Here is a 24,007-nt window from a genome sequence, read left to right on the forward strand (position 1 = left end):
CGACATCAAAACGCTTCGATCTAACGGGAAATTGACTCGACACTGACCTATTCTCGTCGAGGAGACACTCCGTCGTCGATTCGATGGAGAAAAGTGGAGAAAAGTGAAGAAAGATCAAAATCGCAAGAGATATCGCCTCTCAGAAGAAAACCCTAGTCTTTTCTGGAAAATGAGAAAATGAATTTCTCTCCCCTTTCGTCGTCGTGACGTCAACAACGCGGCGCCAATGGAACCGTGACACCTGGCGTGAACCCGCCTCATACCGAGTCACTCGTAAGACGCGGATCGCGGAAATAACTCTATTTAAACATTTTTTTTTCTATTCGGGCCTATGAACCCGAGCCCATGAACCCCAATACAACCTTCAATGTGGTTGCTCTTAGAAAAAGGTTATCAACTCCACGTAAGAAAAAAAGGAAACTTGGAAGGTAAATTTAATGCTATTAATAATTCTTTTGTATGATAGGGAACAAACGGTCGTGGGGATGTAAGACTAACGGCGTTAAATTAGAAGAAAAAAAAGAGAAGCCAATCCGGAAAAGGCTAAGGAGCGGGCGTCTATTAAAAGAAACAACGGCTTCCATCTTAAAAAAAAAAAAAAAAAAAAAAGTTAATAATCTCCGAAGATCACTTCTTTAAATTCGTGGTTTGCAACTCCATCGATTCTCCATTTTCCTATAGAATCTGTAGGATTTGTCCTTGTTTAAGTCTCTCTGTTAGTTCTTTTTTTGTTAGTTGGGGGTTTGGGTCGTACGATTGATTCACAGGGAGGGGTGTCTCTCATCGATGCCCGTTCGAGAAGATCCTTATGTTTAGATTAGAGAGCTAGCTTTTTTTTTTTAGGAAATGTCTGTTGCTGATGTTGCATTAACCCCAATTCAAAGAGGATTAGGGTTTTCGTTTGCTCACTACTCAGTCAAATCGATTTTGGTGTTCCTTCGTATTTCTGATTCTACCACCATGCCTATGCTCATCCTCGACTCCGATTCAATCGCCGATCTCAAACTCAAGATCCAGACCGTATGCAATGAGTTTCGCGTTACCAGGCAGAGACTCGTCTTCTGCGGTAGAGAGCTCGCCAGAAACGCGTCTCGTGCCAGGGACTACGGCGTCACAGATAATAGCGTCTTGCATTTGGTGCTTAAGAAGCTCTGTGACCCTCTCCTCGTCACTGTCGTCACTGCCTGCGGTAAAGCCTTTGACTTCCATGTGGATCGCCGTAGGGACGTTGGGTATCTCAAGAAGCGGATCTCCAAAGAAGGTAACAAAGGGTTTCTTGATGTTGATGATCAAGAGATCTTCTTTAGAGGGGAGAAGCTTGATGATAACAGAGTCTTAGGTGGGATTTGCAAAGATGGAAACTCTGTTATCCACTTGCTGCTTAAGAAGACGGTGAAAGACTTCTTGTTAGAACCTCTGCTTCTCAATCCCGCTGTGAAGTTGCCTCAGGCTATCGAGGATATGATTGGCCGGACGGTTGATGGGTTAAACAAAGGTAATCCACCTGTGAGATCAGCTGAGGGAACGGGAGGGACCTACTTGATGCAAGATTCTACCGGTCTGAGCTACGTGTCTGTCTTCAAGCCCATGGACGAGGAACCTATGGCTGTCAACAATCCTCAGCAGCTTCCTTTCTCATCTGACGGTCAGGGACTGAAGAGAGGTACTAGAGTGGGAGAAGGGGCTATTAGAGAAGTTGCAGCTTACTTGTTAGATCATCCTAAAAGCGGACCCCGTTCACAAGTTAAGGGTTTTGCTGGAGTGCCACCAACCGCTATGGTAAGAAGCTTTCACAAAGTGTATAATAACCCAAAGGGAGTCAGCAGTTGTTGTACAAAAGATGCCAAAGTTGGTTCTTTGCAAATGTTCATGAAGAACGATGGGAGCTGCGAAGACATTGGCCCTGGATCTTTTCCTGTGGAACAAGTGCATAAGATAAGCGTCTTTGACATCAGAATGGCAAACGCTGACCGACATGCCGGAAACATATTGACCGGGAAAGGCGAAGACAGCAGAACCGTTCTAATCCCAATTGATCATGGCTACTGCTTGCCTGAGAATGTAAGTAATCTTCATCACTGACCTTCCAAGTATTTTAGAAGTGGAACCAAGTTAGTTATTGAAATGGGTCTCTGCAGTTTGAAGATTGCACGTTCGAGTGGCTTTACTGGCCGCAAGCAAAAGTCCCCTTTTCTGAAGACACTCTTGACTACATAGACTCGCTAGACGCTGAACAAGACATTGCGCTTTTGCAACTCAACGGTTGGGACGTCCCTGAAGCTGTCGCACGCACGCTGCGTATCTCCACGATGCTTCTTAAGAAAGGCGTTGAGAGAAACCTAACGCCGTATCAAATTGGAAGCATGATGTGCAGAGAAACGGTGAACAAAGACTCTGCTATTGAAGAGATAGTGAGAGAAGCTCATAACTCGGTGTTACCTGCTTCAAGCGAGGCGACGTTCCTTGAAGCTGTCTCTATGGCCATGGAACGTCGTCTGGATGAGCTAATTAAGTAAACTTTTCAAAGTACATAGTAAAGTATGGTGTTCTTGTATGTAATCTATGTATGTTTATGGTTGAGAAAAACGTTGATAGGCTCTTCATGGATAATTTTTTTCTTCCATGAACGAAGCCTTTTAAGCTTTTGTGTTGGCTATCCTAAAGCTTAATAAATAAAACCGTTTGAGTGTATTATTATTGATCTGTAAAGGATACTAAATAAGTGAAATGAAAATGTATTGAAAATGTAGATTCAAACAATGGGCTATTTTGTCCTATGGGCCTGGACAAGATTAGGGACCCAGTAACTAGTATTAGGGGCTTTTCTGTCATTTCTGTTTAAAGGTAATTATTTTTGCAAGCTGGATGCAACTGAACTACTAAAGTAACATAATTTCACCGAGTGTGCTTATTGATGACAAAGGAAAAACACAAAATTACACAAGTGGTGAACCATAAAATCAAATCTCGCTGAAAATTTAATTTTAGAGCGTCTCTCACCCACTCCAACGTGGAAAAAATATACAAACAAGAAAAGATCATGTGACTTTGGAATCTTTGTATAACATAAAATTAAAAACATTCTTGATTAATGTAATAAGCGATATGAAAATATGTAAATGAAGTCTTAAATGTGTGTTGTCTGTTGTCTGTTGTCTTTAAAGCATGATGATAATAAAAAGTCCATAGCTTTTAGTTCGCTCTGCATTAATAATAACAAACCCTCACACTACTCCGTCTCACTATCACTCTCTATCTTCATCTCCAAACACTCTCCGATCTCGAGCAATGGCCAAGCCTCACGGTGGTCATCGTCGTCCTTCAAACCGAACAAATCTAGCTTCTTGCGCTGTCGCCACCGTCTTCTTGCTATTCCTACTCGCCGTCTTCCTCATCGTTTACTTCACCGTCTTCAAGCCAAAAGACCCCAAGATCTTCGTCAACGCCGTCCAGCTCCCGTCCTTCGCCGTCTCCAACAACACTGCTAACTTCACATTCTCTCAGTACGTCGCCATTAGAAACCCTAACCGCGCCGCTTTCTCTCACTACGACAGCTCCATTCAGCTCCTTTACTCGGGTAACCGAGTCGGGTTTATGTTTATACCCGCCGGTAAAATTGAGTCTGGGAGGACTCAGTACATGGCCGCCACTTTCACCGTTCAGTCTTTCCCCATTTCTCCTTCTTCCTCCTCCTCCGCCATAGCAACCGTCTCTGCTGCCGTGGTTCCAGATTCTCCCGCAATGCCCGGTTCTCCGGATTTCACTGTAACTCCGGGTTCTCCGAGGATACCAGATTCGCCGGACTTTCCCGGAGATCCAGAAACGCCGGAGTTTCCAGGGAATCCGGGTCCTCCGAGTAAGCCCGGTTCTCCGGATTTCCCCAGAGACCCAGGATCTCCGATTACGCCGAGAAATCCAGGCTCGCCGGAGTTTCCAGGGAATCCTCCGATATCTCCAGGCTCTCCGGTGGTTCCAGGGAATCCCGGGTCGGGTTTTCCGAGGAATATGGGTCCACCGGGTTTTCCAGGCGTCGGAGCTCCTCCAGGATTTCCAGGGATCGGAGCTCCTCCGGGATTTCCGGGAACCGGAGCTCCGCCAGGTACGCCGGTGGGATTCGGAGGAGTGACGGGGCCAACAGTGGGGGATGGATATGCGAATCCAGGTTACGGGTATGCGAGCCGGGTCGGACCAACGATGGAGATAGAGTCGAGGATGGAGTTAGCGGGTCGGGTCAAAGTACTGAACGTGCTTACACATCACGTGGTTGCTAAATCAGATTGTCGGGTTACCGTCTCTATAGTCGATGGCTCCGTCTTGGGCCTCCATTGCTGATTAATTTCCCTATTATTATTATTTTCTTTTTCTCTCTTTTTTAGTTTTTTTTTGTCCCTAATTTGGTTTCTGCTACGTTTGAGAAAATTAATTAGAAATTGTAAAAAACGTAATTTTCCTATTTAAACGAGTAAGTTCATAGTGTATTAGTGTTGTTCATGCAAATATGGTAAGAATTCTATCGCCTTGTAATGATCCCAAAAAGCTGGGTATTCTGGGAGCAAGGCTGGATTTCTTTTTAATTTGATGTTCGAGGGTGAGTGGGTGAAGTGGGTTCTGCACATAACTTTGAATATTTGAAAAAGTGAAATTTCATTTTGCATATCTTCTCATCTAAGAGTGTTTAGTGTTCATAAAGCAGGAGAATATACCAAAAATTAAGTAACCAACTTTTGAATTTGTTTTGTTCTTTATAGTGTTGTCTTTTTTTATTTGAGTAGATCTTTTGATTTTGAATTTGTAATATCAAGAAGTCAAAGAAAGGATAAAGAAATAAAGAAAAAAGTCATTTGAACAGTGAAATCACATCATTGTAGAGCTCCCACTATCCTTGAGATTTGTGTAATTTTTTCAATATATCTTTTTGTACTGTTTTCATAAATTTTCTTCATTTTAATAGGGCTTCCACAATTCATTCAAAATAAAAAGACAATTTGTGGGCCTCATTTGGTCACTGTCCTCTTTATAGCATTTATTGTATGAAGGAAGAAAATGACAAAGTCAAGAGATTCTGTATACATAATCCAAAACAAACGAAACCCATAATCGAATAAAAATACTTAATCCAGTTCCTGTTTAATACAAATAATAATCCCATAAATAACACGAAAACAAATAATTTCCTAAGGAAGATGATACAAATCCAATATAAAAAAAAAGAATCCACTTAAGTTAAGCCTAAGCGTGCGATTGTAAATATATAAAAATTACAAGAGGAGAAAGCAAAGCATATATGAATAGACAAGTAAGCAGCTTACTCACTGTCTTTTTGCCTATAAAAGCTTAATAAACCTGAGCATTGAATATGGATCCGAGCGGTGTGTAACATAAATAACCAAGAAAAAGAATGGAGTCTGTGTTGGATTTAGCATTTTCAGTTAAGTTGTGTCTTATGGTGAAGAACCGTAACCGAGAGGATTATTGCTTGCCCAGTTCCATTGGTCCCTACACATCTCGTCTATTCCATACTTTGGCCTGTCCACACAAACATTTTTAGTTTCTTCCACAAGAGGGCTTTGCCAAAAAAAAATTTAAAAACATATTCTAAGGTCTTTTACTTACTTCCAGTTAAGTTCATGTTCAGCTTTTTCGGTTGATGCGTACACCGTCTCTGCATCACCTGGTCTTCTTCCAACCTTCACCACTGGGATTTTCTGTACCACAGGATTTCACATTATCAAGTCCAAGCAATGTAATAGATTAAATCACTCTAAAAGTTTTTTTGTGTGTGTAGTCAGAGAGAGAGAGAGAGAGAGGAGAGGAGTGATGTTACCATTCCCGAAGCTTTTTCAAATGCATCAACCATCTCCAACACCGTTGTTCCTTTTCCGGTTCCTAGGTTGTATACCTCGCAACCTACCACAAGATCCAAGTCAAAACATCCGAACTTATATATATATATAAGCAGAGATATGTATTGGTCGAGACATTGAGCTACTTTGAGCAAACATTACCTATTTCAGAATCTTCTAGCTTTTGAAGCGCAGATATATGGCCATCTGCTAGATCAACAACATGAATATAGTCTCGTACCTGAAGTTGGAAACAAAGATTATTACATCACAAAGATATTAGTCAAAGTGAAGTGTACGGTCAATTCTCATTTTATGTACTGAAGCAAAGACAATGATGAAGCTTAATAGTCTAGTGACGACCCAACTCATCTAGTGCCACCATTACACTACCAATATGTCTTTGGATTCTCAATCAGTGGACAAAAAAATTCAAAATTACATGATCCATGTGGGAGAACCATAAGGTCTAATATATAATAAGAGTGATGCAGGGATTTAAAAGAAATGTTATCGTAAAAGCCTTACACCGGTGCCGTCTTTAGTGGTATAGTCGGTTCCATAAATCTTGAGGTTAGGAAGCCTGCCAACAACGACTTGCTGGACATAAGGCATGAGGTTATTGGGAGTGCCACAAGGATCCTCACCAATGCGACCGCTAGGGTGAGCACCGACAGGGTTAAAGTATCTGAGCATAATGATTCTCCATTCAGGATCACCACGTTGTACATCACGGCATATGTCCTCAATGAAGAGCTGAGAGAAAAGTGAACCAAACATTTCAGATATTAAACACCAACAAAATAATAAGCGTTCATTTGAAAAGTACCTTAGTTCTAGCGTAAGGGCTCATTCCGGAGAGTGGGGACTCTTCAGTACAAGGAACCTCCTTTGGCCAGCCATACACAGTAGCCGACGATGAAAATACAAGCTGATACAAGTAACATGTTATAGAGTTGTTACATACAATGTTTCACATCACAGGAGTAACACAAGTCCACAAAAAAGGGGCATACTTTTTTACAACCGTGTGCGGCCATGACTTCCAAGAGAGTGATAGTGCCAATCAAGTTATTGTTATAATAGAGAAGCGGTTTGGCTACGCTCTCCCCGACTGCTTTCAATCCAGCAAAATGCATCACTGCATCAAACCTACATTACACGCACAAAGAGCGATGAATCATCATTCGATGTAGATCAGATCTTAATCTACATCTGTGATCTGGCAACGAGATTCTCTCTTTTTCAACTTTTCTGATCAAACTAAAAGATCCGTAAGATTTGAAGATTTGATTGGGTGGAAATGCTATAAGAACTCACTTGGATTGGGAGAAAAGTCTCTCAAGCGCGGGTTTATCGCAAAGGTCCACCTGCAGATTGCAAAATTTCTCAGATTACAAATAACACATTTTCAATCAATCAATTCAAACCGGAATCTAAGCAAATCGAGATACAAAGAAACTCTCTCGGTCATGATCACACCCAAATTCAATCATCAAGACGGAGAAATGGACAAACCTGGTGGAATGTGAGATTATCTCCACGATCTCCGGCGAGCTCCTTGACGCGTTGGATCGAAACCAAAGATGAATTGTCCAGGTTGTCGATTACGACAGCTGTATAACCCCGGAGAAGAAGCTGAAGCACCGCGTGACTTCCGATGTAACCAGCACCGCCGGTAACCAGAATATTCTTCACCATCGAGCTCCAAGACGCGATGAAGAGAGAGAGAGAGAGAGAGAGAGAGAGTAGAGAGAATCAAAAGAGAAGCTTCTCTAGTAACCTCTTTTGTTTGTGTATAAAAAGAGGACTTGAGAGAAGAGATGCCACGTGGCTTTTTCCTTTTCCCTTTTAATAGGAAACATATTTTAATGAAATGTCACGATTTCTTGAGAAAGTCGCGCTTTGCGTGCTTGGCAACTAATTACCCAGAAAGCTTTGCATAAACATGAACATAAAAAAAAAGAGCACAAGGGAAAAAAAATAATTCGGTGATTATTAAACTATACAGTATATTTATTACATAACACATCTATAATTAGCAAAGAGAAATTAACTTGTAGCGACCGACACAAGAAACTTTTTAACTTTTAGCGATGCTCCAGAAGTTTTGACCTGTATCATCCATGTGATGCTCAAACATTAAATATTAAACATATTTTATAGTGAAAATATTCCAATTATTAACATTTTGTAATTGAAAGTGTACATTGCCACAACATTCGTCCACATTTCCATATCATTGACGAATCCACGACATTATTAATGTCATATTCTCATACATATGCCGCCGAAAGATGATTACTTTCCATGAGTATGAGGTATGTTGTGATGGTGATGATTGATGATTATCATATGAAGATCATGATTGATGATTTACTCACCCGTTTTGCTTATTGATACATAGAGGTTTTAAGGTTGAGAGCTGAGAAGTCTCTCTGCTTCATCGTTTGCCTCCGCCTGTAATTTCCATTTCTGCATTTTTAAACATATATACACCAAAGTTAACACATTAAACAACCAAGTCAAGTATTCTCTGTTTTGTCCCAAATGAAACTAGAAGATTGCAGTTAATTTATATAAGTTGATTCCGATGTAAAGTGACTTTGGAACTATGTATCTATCTACCTCTTCAAGGTTTTCGAGTTCCATGATCTGCTCTATCTGTTGAGCAATGTTTTCCTGTGCAAAATAATGGAGCCTTTACTTGAGCCTCAGATTCTATCACAATCACCATATTCACAGTTAACTGATAGATGTAACTCACAGTATTGTTCACTGCCTCAGCTGCAAGAACATCACTGTCCATTTCCACCTCAATCTCAATCATTGATGATATCTAAACACAAGTCAATCGAAAATGAAAACAAAATCAACCAGAACACGAACTTACACAAAAGTTGCTGTTTCGTTTACTTACTCTAGCATAGCTATCGATCAGCTCAATCCTTCCCTTTATGGAGTTTTCCAGACTTTCTCGTACTTTCTTTACTCTTGCTCTTCGAGTTCTAAATTTCAGTATGATAACACACGTTATGCCACTTATGTTTCTTAGTTTCACAATTCCCAGATGATGAGCTTAGAATGATCTGAGATGGGCCTTACCGGTACGCTGGCTCTCCCACTGCTAATATTTTGTTTTCGAGCTGGCACATTCGAGCCAACATCCACACCTAAAATGGACACGCACAAGTTTCGTTATATATATATTTTTAGTTACATAGTGTGGGTTTCAAAAGGTTGACAAGTCTGTCTCATGAACTAAATACCTCTTTCTCAGTTGCTTCTTTTAGATCTCCAATGCGATGCTGGAGGACATCATACTGAGATAAAAGTTGCTGTTTTATACCGACCACATCCACTGTCCTTTCAGCGAGCTGAAACCGTTAAACGAATCATGAAAATTCATTCCCAAGACGCCAACACACATGTTCTCTTAACGCAAACCATGCAACAGCAAACAGATACCTGATTTAGCTGAGGAAGGACGAAAGAATTAAGGGTTGCTCCTACTGCCAGTGACGTAACAGCAGCAACTGAGAGTAACTGAGGCAAACTGGGATCAATAATCCCAGAAGCAGCATCTCCGGTAGCCAAAACAGCAAGAAGAGGAATAAGAAACGAGGGCTGCAAGGATTTATCTCCTTCTTTACTGGGAGGTCTTAGCAAAAGCGATTCTCGCCCGTCCTTGTGGTTTGTGAGGCTCATGGGTTCTCCAGGGTAAAGGTTTGGAGATTTGGGGGTAAACTTGAAAGGTCCCACTTGTCTGTAAACATCTGATGGAGCAGCAGATGCAATTGTCACTCTTTCTCCTTCTTGCGCAGGGAGCTCGGCTGTCTCAGTGGCAAACCTGTGCGTTCGTGCTGTACCTGAAGGAGTTTGTACCTGAAAATTCAATGCAACGGTTACCTTATCTGCTGTATCCAATTATTTTTTATTCTTTTGAAAAACAAACTGATGGGGATTTTACCACAATAGAGTGCACAGAAGATGAGATTTTGTTCTTCTTTATCTGGATGAGTCTGAGCCCCTTTTCCCACAGAGGAATGTCTTTGCTGCGTTCGGCAGATTGAGCTCCTTAGAAAAAGTGAATATCTCAGCATCAACACCACACACATTTCAATCTTTTTTCCGGTCACAACCCGCCTCTTGAACCAAAACAAGCGCTAGAGCTATGTAACAGAAAAGAGAAACATATTGAAAGAGAACTAACCCGAGCTCTTCTGATTCTATGCTGGTAATGTCACCAGAGAAAAGCTCGTATTGGTATCGGCATTTAGCACAGGAGACAATCTAGAAACATAATCAGAGAAAAACTCGTATTATTATTATTATTCTTAAAAAGATAGGTTAAACACTGAGGAATAGATCAGATAGAGATCAATGATTACCTGAACTCCATGCTGGGGTTGTGCAACAGCAATGGCAATCAAACAGCTTGGACATCTCACAACTTTACCAAAGGGAACCTATATCAATACCAATGTATATTCGATTATATCATGCTTAAACATAATCCATTAACCCCTACCTAATGGAATCATAACTATTGCAGAAACTAGAGTACGTTACCTCCTCAGCAGGGGAGATTCCAACGCGGCAAATATCTCTAATGATCTTTAGAGAATCAGAAACCCTCAAGGAAGCAGCAAGTCCATTGACCAACATCGTGTAGACCACTACATCAGGCCTTGACCATCTCCATCGATCAACTTCACTCCCACCTGCGAAACACACACACAACCACTCATAAACTTGCTTAATCAAACAATCACAGAAACTCCTTACCTAAATCGAAACTCGCTCGCATGGCGTAGAAAATCGACAAGGCAAGCTCGACATTGCCGCGGCTCACAGCAGCCGAGATTATCGAGCGGCAATCTTCGATTTCAACTACTCCGCCGCGATTCGTTCCGAACCGATCACTAATCATCTCGAGCGCTTCGTCCGCATCCCTAACGGCGGATACACTGCTCACTAGCTCGTCGTCGAGAAGAGACGACGAAGGCGTTTCCGAAACATCAGCCGCGGCGCCGACTCTGTATCCGTTCCGATATCCGTAGGAAGAATGCAGAATCGGTCGTCGACGATCAAAACAGGCCGGTTTGTTCCCGTGGATGAAGAGAATTGAGCGAAGGAGAGAATGAGTCTCGTGACGGTTAGGTATGCGATGTATTCCGGAGAATACGGAAGAAACTAACTGACTGCTCATTGTTTTAATCGGGAATTAAAAGAAAGCGAAAGTCACCGGCGGTTCACTTCTACACTTAGATGAGGAACGAGAGGCTGAGAAAGAGGGAAGGAGAGAGACCAACGGTCTCATATGATTCTTTTATTTTATATCTCAATCTGTTTCTTAGTTTGATTCTGCGCCGTTGATTTTTCGATAGAGGCAATAAGGAAGAATCCGACGGTTCAGCATGGGAAATGCTTTGTTAAATCAAAAATTAATTAACCGATTAAAATATTTGAAGGTGCGATAATCGAACACCGTGCCTCTCGCATGCAAAGCGAGCGCTCTACCATATGAGCTACACCCCCGATTTTCGTATATTATCCAAACGTACTGTAGCTAACGTAATAATGAAAGCAACCACATTAATTTTATATTTCTTGATAGATTAAAGATCTTAATATATATGGTACGATATCGACCTCGAGTCTAGTCTAACAAAAAATATCTATCTAAAAACATAGAGTGATGCAAAAATGTTAATTATATAATTTCCGATCACCGTGATTTAACACAATGCAATTTAGATCGTCATAGCATCTTCATCTATCCATCTCTTGAACTTCGGGGCACTCGAAGATGCTCTCTAAAGACGGTTCCCACGCCATCGATGATGGTGATGATGATAAATATGATGTCGGTTTTATGATTCTCTTCTCTAGCTCTACCATAACATCCTTTGTCATCATCAAGTTTCCATCATGATTCCTATTCATCTGAAGCAAAAACATATCCAATTCATGTCTTGTAAGCACTATCTTCACCTTCGTTCCACCTTGACGTCCATCTTGGTCATCATCATCACCATCAAGTTTGAATGACTCTTTTGCCTCCATCTTTCCTTCTTCTCCTTCTCCTTGCATCCACCGCTCCATGCAGTTCCCCATTATTACCAAAAAAAAAAAAAAGACAAATCTCAAGGTCATAAACAAACGGACTTATTTCTCTTTTTCTTTGACAATAAGTGATTGCCATGAGTGTGAAAACACCTGTTATATATAGGGGGCCAAATAATTTAATACCATCAAATCTTCTTACTGATTTGTCTTCCAAAAAGCCTTTAAAATTTTCCCAACAACTCTCATAATTACTCTTGGCGACAATGACATATTAAAGAATTCAAAACTTAAAATATATAATCAAGAACACGTACATTTTAAAAACTCAATTATTTATATCGTAAGGATACAACATATTTGTTTCTTTCAATTATAAATCTATTTAATGTTATATATAAAAATCCAAATAAACACTGCATTTAACGTATCGACATGTTGATCAATCAACTGGGTCATAGAATGATAAATAAATATGAAACTTTAGACCGTTTTTTGTGACTTATTCTTTGGGTTCACCCCTTAGGTGAGCCTAGAGGTTCATCAACCAATAGAATTTCATTATTTTAAATTCGATATCTTTTAAAAATGAAACAAAATATTACCAAATTATATTATGTTTTTAAAATAAACAAGATAAAAAAAATGGTAGTTACAGAAAAAAAGAATTAAAAAAATTATTTTTAAACGTCGTCAGCAAAACACTAAACGCTAAATCCTAATCCTTAAACCCTAAATCGTGAACCCTAAACCCTTGGGTAAACTCTAAACCTTTGGGTAAACCCTTGGATAAATCATAAACTTTAAATAAAAACACTAAACAGTAAAACTCTAAACCCTTGAGTGTTTTAGTGTTTAGTGATTTTGATTTAGAGTTTAGGATTTATCTTAGAGTTCAGGGTTTACCCAAGGGTTTAGGATTTAGGATTTAGGGTTTAGGATTTAGGATTTAGGGTTTAGGGATTAGGATTTAGCATTTAATGTTTTGCTGACGACGTTAAAAATATTTTTTTTGTAATTACTATTATTTTTTTATTATTTCTTTTTACCTTTTAATTTTAAAAACATAATATAATTTGACAATATTTTATTTTATTTTTTAAAAGATATTGAATATAAAATAACACAATTCTATTGGTTGGTAAACCTAGAATAAAGCGTTTTTTATTGAATAATTCACACAAACGAAGATAAAAGTGAACCCAAGAATAAGTCGTTTTTTATTGAATAATTCACACAAACGAAGACAACCGTCACAAAAAGACAACCGTTAGGTTAACGTCAATATCAACCGTTCGGAACCTGTTGCCCGACAGTGTCACGGACACTATGCAAAGACTTTTGAGACGCAGCTTGTAATATAGGTTTAATGCTTTTGTTTTAATTTTAACCCAAAAGTGTTTAAAGAGCAAGAATGAATGTAATTCAAACCCAAAGACTTTTTTGATGACTTTTTCGTCAATGTGAAAACCCGATCACATGCTTGGACCAAATGTGAACACTGATATACCCTCCGAAATTTACATGCAGAAGCACTGAACATTAAAAGAAAATAAATTTTGAATTTTAAGTGTTTTACTATGTACAAGTTGAAATTTATGATGCCCATCTCCCTGATATATTGTTTCTAGTAAATTTAATATTTGGATGTTCTTTCAAGCTTTCACTCGATTACAAATATACTAATGTACATATCTCATAGACCACACCGAAAATTAATGAAATGTAGGGAGACAAGTTCAAGATTTTAGGTATGACTTTCAGGCCATGATCTAATAATTAAATAGCCTGATGTCATACGTGTAGACTGCATAGTAAACTCCAGAGAAATAAATTAACAAAAATGGGCTATAATGTAATTTATTAGGCCGAAACTGAAGCCTCTATTTTCACGTGAAATGAAAGTAGCATATACTATTGTCCAAGATTTAGTGATAGTAGTAGCCTACTTGTAGGAGTGGGCATGATTACTTGTAACTTGTCTCGAATTCCCTATTTGGTATGTAGCTGATCCATATAGTCGGGTATTTGCTTTGACTGGTACTAAGTAATATATTTAAATTACTTGCAAATATAAAACAAATCTTATACAATAAAGTTAGCTTTGAGTTTTTTCTCATGCGTCCACGTCATTAGGGAGGTAGAGGCAAATGTTGACACATCAGCATCTCTTTCTGAACAAAACACGCTGCTTTCATTTCTATGAAATCTATTGATGGACCCACTTAATTGTACTGAAAGCAATGTTTTTGAAGAAGAGTTTGGACTTTATGATGATATACTGTACCGTGGTCCAACTCAACTCTAGCACCCATCCATCCTCTTCTTCTTCTCGCGTCCCTTGCTTCCCCCTCCCTTCCTGAAGCTTCCACTGTAACGCCTCCCTTAGAATTAACGTTTTCTCTTTAAGAGCACACTTTAAAGCTTAAGGCGCATCCCTCCCATTAAGTAACATTTAATACACCACAATCTTTTCTTCGCTCTTGAAATCGAACTCGTATAAGTAGGAATGAATATCCCCATTACCCTCACCACTGCAACGTTCTTGCCTCTTCCAGACATGTTTAAATTGTTATGAAGAAAACTAAAATTTTTAGCAATTGGATTTGCAGATGTTTGATTAAAGATGATCGAAATAGTTGAATCTTCAACCTTTTAAAACTATTTCTTGAAACTAAGTTTTGTTAGTTTATGTCCAAAGACTAATGCTTCTTAGAATCTCTTATTCACTTTGATATTACTATCACCTCAAAGATTTTTGAATTTGAACTCTTTTTCATTTAATTTTGCCTTTGTTTTCTTTTTGGTCAGAAAGCTGAAATCTCCAAAATGTACAACAACGCCTATTGTGAAAGGTAGAGATGAAAGTTGAAACATTGAAACCTCTCAAAAGAAAAAAACATTGCAATTGTAAACACTCACGCTGCTTGAAACTGTAAGTCTTCCCTATCATCTCTACGGTCATAATTTCCTCTTATCTCCTGCCGTTCCTACAAATTCTGGTAACTTTTAAAACTCTGTAAACTTGCATTCTGATGTATCTTTTCATTTACTGTGAATGCTTTGTGTCCGGAACATATTGTGATGGTTGTAACTGTGTCAATTGTTTCAACAACGTTGCAGTGAACCTGCAAATGCTAGGATTGCAAAAAAACTTTGATGGAAGTCAGGAGAGACAAGCTCTGTTTCACAGTAAAAATGCCAACAACATAACTTATCTCCAACAAGCAGCAAATGTTGTCATTACTGAAGCTGTTGGTACCTCTGCCTTTGCTCCTTTTTCCAGCAACCAAGTGGAGTTTTACATCGACTCCAATAATCTATACAAGAAGAAGCTACTCTTCCTGATTTTGATGATCAACTTTACCAAGATTTCATTCGTTCCATCTCTGTATTCATCATCCTCTTCATTGATGCTGGTTCATCAGGATTTTGTTATCTCTTGATTTGATCAATTGGATTATAGGATAAATGGTTATACTTCCACATGTAGTGTATCTTCTAGAACCTGGCGAACATGCACGGAATGTGGTTTCATCCTCCGTAATCTTCAGTCCGAACTTCCTTTAGTTCTTAAATCCCGAAGGGCTCATCTTATTGAAGTTGTGGTAAGGTAGGTTTTAATTTCTTAGTACGTAATTGTTTGACCTGATGGGACCTATAAACAGTTATTTGTTTCCTATAAAATTTCCAATACAAATAATAGCGGCGGGATATGTGGGCACAAGTGATGGTCTCAGAAATGTTTCTACAATCATCCTCAAGTCAATTATAGATATGTGTTTATCTTCTATGTAGGTGTATAATAATACGTAATTGTGCTTATATTATTATTTTTTTGAATAAAATGTTAAATTTGATTCAGAATAAAATGTAGTTTTTTAAAATTTGAATAATATGAAAATGTGCTTATATTAATAACTATCACAATTCGTAAATCATATACAAAATAATATTTAATTTGCCGGATCAAAATAAAGATAATTATTATTTTAGTAAAAAAATTGTTTTTTTTGCAGTAAAAAGAAAATTAATAATTAGAAAAATTAATAATAATAGTGTCTTCTTCTAACTTTTATATGAATTCATGTTTCTGTAAACAATATTTATTATAATTACTAAATTCAACTTGACTGCATGATCCAAGCAAAACTTTGATATTAAAAAAAAAAACACATCTAATTTGATATAACAAAGTACCCAGTTATGAGATCAATATGAAATACAGTTCCCAGTTATGAGATCAATATGAAATACAGTTTACGATATACCCAAATCAATGAAGGAATAAGCACTTACCAAACCCACACAAAGTCGTAAAGTTATGTCGACAAGATCAACCCCAAATTACAATGGTGCAACACCGCTTGGTAAATCCAAACAATTCGACTGCTTTATGTATTACAAATGTACAACCTTCTAACATTTGCATATGGTTGACTTTCAAACCAACACATGGAATTCAAATCCAAATTCAAATTTTGTCTTACAACCCGTTATGTGACATCAAACCAACACATGCGTTGGCCCACAAGCCGGACCCAAACATGAGACACTCACAGAAACGAAGAAACCAGACTCGTACCATAAAAGTTCTCCACCGTAATTGATATTTAAATTGAAATTATAGTCACTTCTATTGACGTACTAAAATTAAGACACATTGACCTCATTCTCTTCAATTGGTTAAGCAACCACATTGATTTGTACACAAATCAATTTTAAATAATAAGATGATAGTGAAGAGTTTCAAAAGATTTTATTGAATCAGTTTTCGTGTCTTGAAGATTTTTTGTCTCATTTGGTAAGGCTCGCTACTTCGGACTAAAGGTACATAACTAAGTACTGTTGGTTTGATTATTAAATAATTTTGTGATGATTAATGTGTTTATAGATGATCAAATGATATAAAGTGTTGTTACAATTCTCAAATCAAATACACTGAAAGAAAACTTTATGAGTGTACCATCCCCTATATAAATAGAGATTTATCTGGATTGTTACTACTTCACAAGAGTTGAGAAATTTGCCGACTACATTATTCAATAAAAAAATATGTCATTGTTTACTTGACTTTTTAAAGACAAAATTTGAATTTACATTTCTTCTATCATGATATATTTTTTTAAAATTATTGTTTGCTATACTTTTGAAATTTATTATCACTCCTACGATCAAATTTCCGTTTAGGATAAGCCAATAAACTTTAAAAAAAAAAACACATCCCCTATAAAAAAACAATCCTAAACCAATAAGATGTATCACCCACATTACTAAAAACTTTTAACATTTTCACTTAGCAGGAGTCAAAACTGCATTGACATAACTTCGAAAGCTAAGGACTCAAGGCCTGAAATATTCTAACATGCACTCATAAAATCTATTATTAGGCCAGGATTCTCAATTTTTAATTGTCAAAAATTAATAATTCTATGTCGATTGGACTAACAACTAACAAATGAAAATGAAACCAATTGAATTCAAAAGACAAAACAACGTTCAAACCCGGCGCTACGCGCCGGAACACCCCTAGTATTAAATAAAAATAAGTATTTGGTGTTTTTGGCTAGTTACTCGTTCCTGCTAATGAACACATATAATTTTTATGTTATAGTAAAATATCTCGTATAATTTTATATCTCCATAAGTCAATCAAACATAATATACTTATATAAGCGTTTTAGAGTTTTCTTTTTCTTATATATTATGTTTCCTGAACTGACAAAAACATAGAAAAAATCAATGAGATATTCGTTAAAAAGCAAGGAAGCTTCATCAGACGTCCGCTTCCCGATTCGGAACCGAAATCAGAATCAGAACTTTGTGAAAGCTTGCGGAATCTCGCTTCCAAAATATCGTATTTAAAAACACGTTGGAAGCTTACGATTCCGTTCACAAAATGTCATAAATAAATAAATAGAATTAATCGTGTTTTTTGTTTTTATATAAAATATAAAATTTAATAGTAATGAAATAGAGAGAATACAAATATATACAAATATTAAAACTAGTACTATAAATTATCTTTCATTGAGGTTTTTATTACAGATATAATATATATATATATATATTCAAATATATTATGTCAAATATTTATGAAATATTAAAAATAATTAATATAATAAATTTTTATAAACTTAATTTATATGCATTTTCACAGTTTTAATAAAATCATTTAAAATTATTATAAATGAATAATTACTATAATTTGAATTTAAATCATATAATTTTTAGTCGTAAATTTTCTTATATTTTAATATATATATATTGATATACACTTCTGTCAAGTACCCGCTTCCTAGTTTTCTAGAATATCTCGCTTATTCGCTTCTTTACGGTTCTGCTTCCGCGTATCCACTTCCGATTTCATGCGACATAGGAATTATCAAATAACTTATCATAATTATCAGGTAACGTACAAGTAATAAAATATGGCAAATACCTGATAAATCTGTCATTTTTACTAAGTACTTAAAACTCGAATAATATTTTTAATAAACTAAGTACAAAATCAAAATTTTACTACTTGTACAAAATAACTCGAGTTTCGTACTCGCTTGTGTCCACCCTTAATGGAATAAATATGAGCAGAATGGAATTAGTAGAATAAATAAATAAATAAAATAAATAAAGAGAAATTCCATAAAAATATCCTAACTAAATTTCATTAAATTTTTTGATACCCAAACTTTTTGTTATCCAGTTTAATATCTAAAATAATTATTTTGCTTATTTTAGTACACTAACTTTTAAAACTATGTTTATTCAATATCCAAACTATCCTAATTTTAGTTAAAAATATTAATAAGTTTCAAATGAAATTTTAAAAAATCTCTAAAATTCAAATTGTGTTTTAAAAAATTAAAATTTTATTTAAAGTTTTAAGAATAAAAGTAAATATTTTTTATTTTATTTAAAATTTAGAAAAAAATAATTATGATTAAAATAAGTAAATTACTTTTAAATTTTAGAAAACAAACTAAATTTGGAATTGAGACTAAAACTAATATTATAAAAATATTGTATCATCCAAAATATATTTAATTTATTGTTTAAATCTAAAATAAATTTGAAACTTTTAATATTTATTTTTAAATTTAGAAATTTTAGAAATTTTCTTTGAAAGTTATTATTAAAATGAGCATACTTTGGATATCTAAATGAACACATTTTTATAAATAAATGTGTTAAAATGAGCAAAATAATTAGTTCAGGTATTAAACTGGGTATAAAAAAATTGGGTATTAAAAGGCTTAACAAAATTTAGTTGGAGTATTTTATGGAATTTTCCCATAAATAAATTAGTCTAATTTATCCCTTTGGTCTTCTGTAATAAAGTAGAGAAATACTTTCCTTTGATTTTTTTTCTAATTTTCACGTTATTATTACAGTTATTTTTCTACACTTTGGTACAGTTCAAATGTAGAATTTTAAAAGGAATTTTAGTTCTACCAAATTGAAATAATTTAGAGGAATACTTAATACAACCAACAGACTGAAGAGTTTCTTTTTTATTTTTTTGATCAAACACAAACCAAAGAGTTATCCTTGAAGAATTCAGTAGAGTAGCCAAAGACAAAAAAAGTTATAATTTGTTCATCCGTGTTCTTAGTTCTTGTTGTTCTTTCTCGTAGCATTTTCAGTTCACCACTATATTTACTTTTATAATAATATTTAGAGCTAAAAATTGTTCTAGCCCTACTTTATTTATTCTTTTAATATATAGATTGCTATATTTTCTTAGATTACTTACCATAGAAGATTTATCAACTGTAGATAAATATTTCAACTGTTGATAAGTTTACAATGGTTTGTTATAAGAGTAAAATATATGATGTGGCAAATTCAGTGTTGAAACTTATCAACAGCGTTGATAAAAAAATATAGGTCATTCTTGTATGACGTGGCAAATATTGATTATACCAAAATATTAAGTTTGTCTCTTAAATTTTAATTGCGACGTAAATAAGTGGATGAAAACAGGTGTAAAAACTGATTGGATACTCTTATTTTTTTTTAACTTTTTTCATCTCCATTATTTAATACCAATTATTTAATATAATTATAATTATACATAAGTTCTATATCAAAATTCATCATTTTCATACTTTATAAATAGAGACTTGTTTAATTTCATTTGGACACAGAATAAAACTCATCTTTTTTACTATATTTTTGCTATTAGCTCCTACTAATTGTTTTTTAAAAAATTAATATATAAAATAAAAGCGAAAAAGATAAATTATGTTATAAATTTATTTAGTTCTTAATTATTTAATTTAATTTGAAATTATATTTTTTTATTAATAATATGTAATCACAAAAAACATAAAGTAATATAAAAATATAAACAAAATTAGTGGGGTTGGCTGTTGTAATTTTCTAAAAAACAAATCATTGTTGAGAATAAAAATTGAGTGGGTGTTAAATTATGATGTGGAGAAAAGAGAACATGATGTGAAGTAAAAATAAGGTGTTAGAAACATGTAACCAATGTACATAGTCTTGCACTAATAAAAAAAAAAATAACATTTCTCTATATTTTACTATATACTATGTGGTGATCCACGTCTTGCACGAAATGAATAGACTAAAACAAGTTGAAAATTAGTAAATATTTAAAAGATAATAAGTCATAGTAACAAATAATACATGTTACACAATGCTGTAACGTTTGATATACATATCAATGAACAGTTTAACACACATTGTCCATTGTGATGAACTGGACTATCCGGTTTAAACAAATATAATTAAACTAATGGCAATAGATCGAGCTCTTTAACTAAACAGTTTAACACACATTGTCCATTGTGATGCCTAAGCTCTTAGCTTAGTATCATATATACAGTCACAAGATATGAGGTTTAGGCACGTTTTATTTCAGTGAAATGAATATATTTTCGCCACAATTCAATCATAAAAATCCCTGGTTGTTCCTTTCCAAATTTCAAATTTTGAAAAGTATTATATGTAAGTGAAAAAAAAAATAGGAAACAAGATATTAACCATGATATTTGACCATAAACTTAACTACTTCGAATTATTCAAATTGACTCATAAATAGGGTGTTAGAAACATGTGTTGCATTTATAGAAAAAGAAATAGCTTTTCTCTATATTTTACTATATATTGGAGATTGCTATCTTAAAAAAAAATACATTGGAACATATATTTATTTCTATTAGATAATTTTTTTATTTTTAAAAAATAGCAAAATACATTGGTATCTTACGGTAATTTTTTTACTACACAATGGGGTGTTTTTAATTTTTATTTATAGCTGGAGGGATTTGAGCTGATAAAAGGTGTTCACTTGGACACAGTATCATTCGACATGGAAAGAGATCTCATTACACCTTCTTCTTTTTTTCTTGTAACTGGCTTGTCGCACCTTCTTATAAGAAGCAAAGGCCTCAGCATCTCAATTACTATCAGGTCAATTAATAGTCTTATTCAATTTTATTTTGTTTACATCAACAACAACACATTCAGGCTACATAATGAAATTTTACAATTATCTTTAAGCATGATGATGCTTCGGGGTTTTATGTTGTAATAAAATTATCTGTATAACCTTAAATGTATAATTTGGACAGAGTAGTTATCTAACAAGATTCATCACATCTTTATATATAAAATAGAGTTATTTCTTTCCTGGTGTGGACACCTAGGATTCCAAGTTAAAAATTATGTCTCTGTACGCGTGACACGTGTCGGAGGGGAATGAAACTCATCGTTTCATTAATTCTGTATTGTGATGGGCTCTGTCGTGGGCTTTAATCGTGAAATTGTGTGTACGGCCCGGACAAATGGATTTTGTCTCTAACCCTAATTCTACAGACGCGAAGCCATGGAGTTCTGATTCCCTCTTCCTTCTATGGCGGGCAGTGACGCTCGAGCTTCATCTCAGTCGCTGAAAGGTCTGATTGATGGCTTTTCATGTTTAATTCCATTCATTGACTCACCCACGATGAGTAATTCAATGTGTGTTTAGATCTACAAGGTGGTGTGTTCTCGGGTATATATAGGTCAGTATTTCTCTTCATGGAATCATCATGTCTTCATATCTCTTATAATATACTAATATACAGAGATTTTGTTTCGAATAGATTGTGTTTTACGCTAGATTGAGAAATTCGAGTTGGTGTTTTAGATGAGCAGTTGGGGTTTCTTCAGTTGGTTCAAAGTATATGGCCGCTTCAATCTAAACAACACTTATTCGCACTGTTGGATCCTTGGCAGATTTAAGTCGCAGCAGCGGTATTATCTCAGTTTCTAAGCTCTTTCTTATATGCAAAAAAGTAAACCTTTTTTTCTTTGATCTCTAATTACTTCTATGTCTGCATCAGGAAATTGTTTAAGCTCTCTTCCATGTAATCTCAAGGTTGATGGTAGGAGGTGAAAATCTTGATTTATGTATCTTTGCATTTTTCTGATAATTATTCTGAATCTCGATATGTATACATATATAGATACTTTCGGATCTTCGAAACTATTTCTGGCCTTTAAACTCATAATTATTCAAGACTCTGTAATTAGATATTTATGCAAACTACTTTGAATTATAAGTCTTGAACCTGTTTGTTGAGTTGGATTTTTTACGCATGTGTTTTAGTCAATATTTATGCCAGCCAACCGTCGATGTCATCTCCTTTGTACTCTTCGCCTATTGGAAGGCTGGCTGTCCATCCGGGTCCGCCTCCTAAGCTTTTGAGAAACAAGGAATATGAAGCACTATGGCGAGCTTATTGGGTTGACATGCTCCTCCTCGACCCAAAGGTAGCTCCGGCTTAAAAATCTTTAAATATTCAGGAGCTTATTATTGTTTGGTTTGTTGATTCTGTTTCACTTTGTTCATGTCTTGATTATCAAATTTTCCCCCAATAGCTTACGTTTGTTCTTTGGTTCAGTAGCTTCTGTTTAACTTACACTCACTCCTTTATCTCCTACTTTTCTTCACTGTGAAATGGGGGTACGTACTGTCAGGCGGTGGTGACGGCAACGATGGTGTTAGAGCGACCAGACGGTAAGTCGGAGAGATTCTACTGTACAGTAAGCGCCACTGAGGTTGTTAAGTCTCATCCTGGTCATCATCTCTCCTCATCTCCTCCTCTGTAGCTCTAGACGGCTCTCTCCGCATCATCCAAATCAAACTACTCCGTCCTTCTGATAGCTCTTGTTCGGACATGCATATACACTCATCTGTTATGAAAGTACTTACTCTCATGCAACTTCACTGTTTCACATGGCATTTTGTTCTGTCATATGAATAAGATTGTTTCAAATCCGCAGGGTTTGGCTCCCGACAACTCTGAACCATTACTTCGATGGAGCCACTGTTAGCTATTGTGGCAGAGAAACGTAATGTTGCAGTGCCGGCCATGTTCTACAGTAGAAGAAAACATTCCAAATAACAGTCACGAGATTGAATTGGTGGAACTGAGGACAAATCCCTGAAGCTCTAAGTAGTATGCCTAATGTATATTCATCCCAGTATAAGATCCTGCAGCTTAGTAGAAAGGAGCAAGATAATCTCTTGCTAGGAACGTGAAGCAACTTCAAGTGGTCTCATCAACAAAAAAAAACTCTGGCCCCAGCATCTACCAAGTTGACCAAGAAGACCCCGCATCGCTAAGGTGGTGTATGCAATATCGACATTAGTACTTTTTATGCTTCCGCATCGCTGTTGTCTTTTTTCAATATATGCAGTCCACATGATTTTTAAAAAACATCAAAAGATACATTAGTAGCTTTTTTAACTATTTAGCTATGTTTTCAACCTACCTTATTCATACAGAAAATAAAATAAATATATTCAGAAAAATCAGCACAAAATGGACATAACCTCATAAAATATAATTCATATAGGAGAAATTATTCTGGCATAATTAGAAACAATTAAATGCAATAGTAATTGTTTTACAAAATAAAGTAACTAATTTGTACATCCATAATATTGTTAGGTAAAAACAATCATTCGCATATTCTAATGGAAACAAATATATATTAATAAAATTTAAATAGTATAATCATTTAAGTAGTTCATAATTGTTTTTAAAAGATTGAAATTTAGTTTATTGGTTTAAATCAAA

At 35.7% G+C, this 24,007-nt stretch overlaps 5 protein-coding genes across 7 annotated transcripts; 2 read left to right on the plus strand and 3 right to left on the minus strand.

The window, feature by feature from the left end:
- Positions 1-846: 846 nt before the first annotated feature.
- Positions 847-2,694, plus strand: LOC106313128 (phosphatidylinositol 4-kinase gamma 2-like). The gene is made up of 2 exons (XM_013750869.1): positions 847-2,061; positions 2,139-2,694. Exons 1-2 carry the CDS (start codon positions 847-849, stop codon positions 2,514-2,516), a joined length of 1,593 nt encoding a protein of 530 aa, XP_013606323.1. The 3' UTR covers positions 2,517-2,694.
- A 458-nt stretch (positions 2,695-3,152) lies between these two features.
- On the plus strand, positions 3,153-4,574 carry LOC106313752 (collagen alpha-5(IV) chain). Its single transcript, XM_013751654.1, has one exon. It carries the CDS (start codon positions 3,289-3,291, stop codon positions 4,330-4,332), a length of 1,044 nt encoding a protein of 347 aa, XP_013607108.1. The 5' UTR covers positions 3,153-3,288; the 3' UTR covers positions 4,333-4,574.
- Positions 4,575-5,074: 500 nt separating this feature from the next.
- On the minus strand, positions 5,075-7,620 carry LOC106318626 (UDP-glucose 4-epimerase 4). Its single transcript, XM_013756685.1, has 9 exons — positions 7,362-7,620; positions 7,164-7,213; positions 6,860-6,995; positions 6,673-6,774; positions 6,372-6,599; positions 6,006-6,084; positions 5,825-5,907; positions 5,614-5,705; positions 5,075-5,526 (listed from the first exon to the last, which is right to left on the minus strand). The coding sequence occupies exons 1-9, from the start codon at positions 7,542-7,544 to the stop codon at positions 5,442-5,444; spliced, it is 1,038 nt and encodes a 345-aa protein (XP_013612139.1). The 5' UTR covers positions 7,545-7,620; the 3' UTR covers positions 5,075-5,441.
- A 187-nt stretch (positions 7,621-7,807) lies between these two features.
- LOC106318625 lies at positions 7,808-11,161 on the minus strand. 3 transcript variants are annotated; one of them, XM_013756684.1, is made up of 13 exons: positions 10,632-11,161; positions 10,416-10,567; positions 10,235-10,312; positions 10,057-10,136; positions 9,814-9,898; positions 9,312-9,728; positions 9,113-9,220; positions 8,949-9,016; positions 8,764-8,851; positions 8,611-8,682; positions 8,472-8,525; positions 8,228-8,318; positions 7,808-7,958 (listed from the first exon to the last, which is right to left on the minus strand). In XM_013756684.1, exons 1-12 carry the CDS (start codon positions 11,053-11,055, stop codon positions 8,256-8,258), a joined length of 1,689 nt encoding a protein of 562 aa, XP_013612138.1. In that variant the 5' UTR covers positions 11,056-11,161; the 3' UTR covers positions 7,808-7,958; positions 8,228-8,255. The 3 variants fall into 3 exon arrangements, 2 of the variants coding, with proteins under 2 accessions (XP_013612138.1, XP_013612137.1); XR_001265334.1 differs by having other exon boundaries at positions 8,472-8,682; XM_013756683.1 differs by lacking the exon at positions 7,808-7,958 and having other exon boundaries at positions 7,986-8,318; positions 8,472-8,682.
- A 301-nt stretch (positions 11,162-11,462) lies between these two features.
- On the minus strand, positions 11,463-12,059 carry LOC106316747. Its single transcript, XM_013754621.1, has one exon. It carries the CDS (start codon positions 12,000-12,002, stop codon positions 11,619-11,621), a length of 384 nt encoding a protein of 127 aa, XP_013610075.1. The 5' UTR covers positions 12,003-12,059; the 3' UTR covers positions 11,463-11,618.
- Between the last annotated feature and the right edge of the window lie 11,948 nt (positions 12,060-24,007).

This window comes from Brassica oleracea, chromosome C9 (genome assembly GCF_000695525.1).
Source record: "Brassica oleracea var. oleracea cultivar TO1000 chromosome C9, BOL, whole genome shotgun sequence".
Classification (NCBI taxonomy): domain Eukaryota; kingdom Viridiplantae; phylum Streptophyta; class Magnoliopsida; order Brassicales; family Brassicaceae; genus Brassica; species Brassica oleracea.